This window comes from Microtus ochrogaster, chromosome 1 (assembly GCF_000317375.1).
Source record: "Microtus ochrogaster isolate Prairie Vole_2 chromosome 1, MicOch1.0, whole genome shotgun sequence".
NCBI classification, from domain to species: domain Eukaryota; kingdom Metazoa; phylum Chordata; class Mammalia; order Rodentia; family Cricetidae; genus Microtus; species Microtus ochrogaster.
Genome location: NC_022009.1, coordinates 91308270 through 91312546, shown reverse-complemented (window position 1 = coordinate 91312546; position 4277 = coordinate 91308270). Strand labels below are relative to the sequence as shown.

Here is a 4277-nt window from a genome sequence, read left to right as displayed (position 1 = left end):
ATGTGTAACCAGGGTGTGGCAATGATGTGTACCCCCAGAGTGTGCCAACATGTACCCCAGAGTGTGGCAATGATGTGTACCCCAGAGTGTGGCAATGATGTGTACCCCAGAGTGTGGCAATGGTGTGTACCCCCAGAGTGTGGCAATGGTGTGTCTCCAGAGTGTGGCAATGATGTGTACCCCAGAGTGTGTAATGATATATACCCCCAGAGTGTGGCAATGTGTACCCCAGAGTGTGGCAATGATGTGTACCCAGAGTGTGGCAATGATCTGGGAGTCATCTGTTGTAGCTCATGGCAATACAGGACAGCACTAAACCCTGGATTCCGGACAGTGCTGGGGTTCTTTGGGACATGATAGTTGTACTTCTATCATTAATACTTTGGTTTGGAGGTGGATATGAGCAAAAAATGTATTCAATAGAGAAAGTATAAAATTCAATATCAAGCTCCTTAACTCCCATCTCCGGTGGGTATTCTAATTGGACGGAAGTTCATCAAGTTGTAGAGTTTGGGGTCTGGCTGATTTGGATTTGTAAACTTATTTTTAATTCTGTTTTTTAAGTAATGAAGTTTAAAATAGAAAATAGCTGGATATGGTAGTATATGCCTTTAATCCCAGCAATTGGGAGTCTGCAGCAGGTGGATCTCTGTGAGTTCGAGGCCAGCCTGGTCTACACAATGAGGTCTGGGGCAATCAGAACTATGCAGAAAGACCCTATCTCTAAAATTAAATATAAAAATTAAAGGACTGAAATGACCCTCAAAAGTAAATGTTTCCTCATCATTACTGTGTGTTTAGTTCAGAGATTGTGACCAGTCTGCATGTGTGTAAACATACACTTTTTCTTCTTACAAAAATGAAAAGTATTGTATTTAATTATGACCTTTAAGACTTTATAATCTTATTGCAATAGTTAATGTTCATCCAGCCATAAGAATAAATTTATGTGTAGTTTAATTAACTGTATAGTTAAGTAAATTCCTCATTGGTTAATTTATTTATGTAGCTATGTAAATATTTCCCTTCAATAAATTTCTGCTTAAGTAAATACTGGTTCAAAACTTAGGTACTTCTCTTGGAATATATATGCATGCATGTATATACAAACATATACATTATATATGTGTAAATGTTTTTCTTTCTGTGAGTGTGTGTTTGTGTGTGTGTGTCTGTGTGTGTGTGTGTGTGTGTGAGAGAGAGAGAGAGAGAGAGAGAGAGAGAGAGCGCTGTGTGTGTTCTATGTGTATTTTAACTGTCCTTGGGTTAAGTGGCAGCAATGTGTATGTATTTCCATGAGTAGTAGGTAGGAATAGTACCTATGAAATAGTAGTAGGTCCTGAAAACTATCTGCTAATCTTGTAGGAGGAAAATTGCACTGAATTCTTTCTGGGTCTCTGTGTTTACAATATCCACAGGAGTAACTTTTTTTAAAGGCATCTTTATTGGTAACTGATTCCTAACGTTGTAGCTGCAGCCTTGGCCCTCTCTACCCCATTTGATTGCTGCAAACCCTTCCTATCTGAAGGCTGTTATACTCTGCCCATTATATAGGAAATGGATATTTTTCCTAAATTAGTGACTTACATCTCCATTTTACTTTTGTAATAATTTTTAAAAGCTATGTAATCAAGTCCCTCAAGGTTTGATTTAGCTCATCTCCTTGTCATGTCTCATCTGAGTGTGCATTGATGTTGATTTTCTCCTATTACTTTATTTTCCAACCTCCATGTCTATATTAATCTACATTTAGAGACTAAAGTTAAATTGAATGTAACTTTTACAGGAACCATGTGGTATATTAAATCACCACCATCATACTTTAATTGCCTTATGGTGTACCTTTATGTTAAACTTGGAGATGGGCCCTATCGGGAAATTTTCCCGGAAGTTCTTTTCACATCTACATGCTGAATATTCAGTATCACATGGAATAAAACCTTGTTAGTGCTGGAGCTGACATCATCATATCTTTTCTGGTCAGCATGTACGTATATATACTAAATACTCTTTTTTTTTTCTTTTTGCCATCTCGGTTAGATTTCAAATGTCACATGCATCAGCAGAGTAACTTGTATCAAGACTGAGCCTGGAGAAATGTCCATGAAATGTTCACCATCGGAGCCGCACAGTGTACCACAGTCCTTGGCGTTTGGTAGACAACCACTCAGGGGCTTTTGTGTGTTAGACACTAACTGGAACCCCGGAAGATGAGCAAGGCATTCATTTTCAGAGCCATCAATCCAACAGCATCACAGGAAAGCAGCAAAGACCCAAGAGATGAAGAGAAGCAGATCGACTGGTCCACCTGCCACTGAATGGGCTGTACCGAGGCTGATTCATAAGATTGGCAAAAGAGGTAAATTCCTTTCATGTCATCGACCGAGATGGCAGTGTACTCAGGGAAGGACCAAGTGACTGACAAGCTCTTGTGTCCGAGACCACAAGGTGGAAAAGATAATCTGCCCTGAACACTGCGGGGACAACAACTCTCAGTTGCCACCGGTGGGTCAGACAACCAGAGCTCTCTCAAAGGACTGGGACACAAAACTGCTGAAGCGGGGTGGGGGGCAAGTTCAGGAAGGGCAAAGCACCTCAATCACCCAGAGTTCAGGCAGAGCTTGTATCAATTCCACCACACAGACCACGAGACAACTGATTATCCTCCCTGCAAATCTTAGAAGCATTATTTCAGAAATGAAACTGAAAACAAAAACAGAGAAAGAGATGAGACTGATGAGATCTAGCTCAGTGAAGGGGAAAATGTCATATGATTCATAGACAGTAGATGGCACAGTGCCTAAAATATGACAATGCTATAAAAGATTGCCAACAGGTGAGGAGAAGCGGGAAGGAGCAAGTAGTTCTGGGCATGGCCAATACACATATGGATAAGAAGGGGCATTGCAACAAGGCTCTGTGGATACAGTGCTTCCTGTACAAGAAGGAGGACCTGAACTCAGGTCTCAGCACCAACATGGAAAGGATTGGGCACATAGTGGTTTTGTCTGCTAACCCCAGCCCTGGGGTAGTGAGTGAGTAGACAGGGGGATCTTACAAGCTCCCTAGCCAGCCAGTGTAGCTAAAACAGGCAGCAGAAGCTTCAGGGAGACACCTTGTCTAAAAGAAAGGAAAGAAGGAAGGAAGGAAGGAAGGAAGGAAGGAAGGAAGGAAGGAAGGAAGGAAGGACCCAAGGTGACCACTAACAGAGAAAGGTACTTGATATTGACCTCTGACTTCACCATGCCTGTACATACATGTGCTCATCCACAGAAATTAACCTCTGAACCATCCCTGTAATACATATATTCATCCACAAACACATGCACATGCCAAGCAAATAAATGAGTGGATTTATTTTTAAAAAGAGATAGAAGATTTAGAGATAATAAAATTTTTTATATATATGTATATTAAAAAAAGGGAAAAACCTTGAAAATACAGTGTTATGAAAATCAAATGTCAGATGGCCCCATCAAGTCCTCCACGGGATAGAGGCATGCACATCTGCACAGTGCTACGTACCCATAGCTGGTCATCCATGCCCGGAGGGTTCTTTTTGATGAAAGCACCGTAGTATGTTGCGATGTTCCTGTGATGAGAATATTTCTTCAACATGTTAATTTCTTGTTTGATTTCCTCCTCTTCATCCTGTTTTGCAACAATAAATAGTGGGTGTGAAAATCCAGTTACTTGGAGAATTCTACTCAATACTATAGACAGCAATGGTGTATTATCAGTCTGCTCCTTAGCTGTTTAAAGAGGATCATTATGTTGTTTGGTTAAGAATGAAACTGTTTACAACATAACTCATTGGTGGCTCCGTGGGGTCGTCTCTTTGTATAGCTAGCAAACAACATGTCATCAGCTGGAGGGACAGAAGAAAGTCCATCGCTTCACCTAGAGGCTACCAGATAAGACCTGCAGTCAGCTGGAGGGAAGCGTCTCTCTCTGGTCCTCAAGCTGATCACATTCACCTGGGGAAGGCCGAGGACAAAGAAAGGGAAAACACATGATCTCAGATTTACATTTCGTTAGGCACAGTTCCTTTGAGGTGTCCTTTTATTGAAATGCCTTGACGGAAGCCAATGAAAGCCAGACGGGAGAGGGGGCAAGGCGAGTTCTCAAGATCTGAAGGAGTTCACAAAGCAGGAGTCCTCCTCACCTTCAGGAAGCTCGACATGAAAGAAGAGGGGGAACACAGTGTGGGCATCAAAGACTCCACAGAGAAAGTTTCCTGACACACAGTGCCGTGCAGTTTCCACTCAGAGTCTACT

At 41.6% G+C, this 4277-nt stretch overlaps 1 protein-coding gene across 6 annotated transcripts in view; it reads right to left on the bottom strand.

Annotated features, from left to right (window-relative positions):
• Tnik (TRAF2 and NCK interacting kinase) overlaps window positions 1-4277 on the bottom strand; it is a 417009-nt gene that overhangs the window by 154270 nt on the left and 258462 nt on the right. For all 6 annotated transcript variants that reach the window (XM_026782809.1, XM_026782806.1, XM_013347814.2 and 3 more), the window contains exon 4: window positions 3526-3651. In XM_026782809.1, the coding sequence (XP_026638610.1) occupies window positions 3526-3651 (126 nt within the window). The remainder of the gene's footprint in view (window positions 1-3525; window positions 3652-4277) is intronic.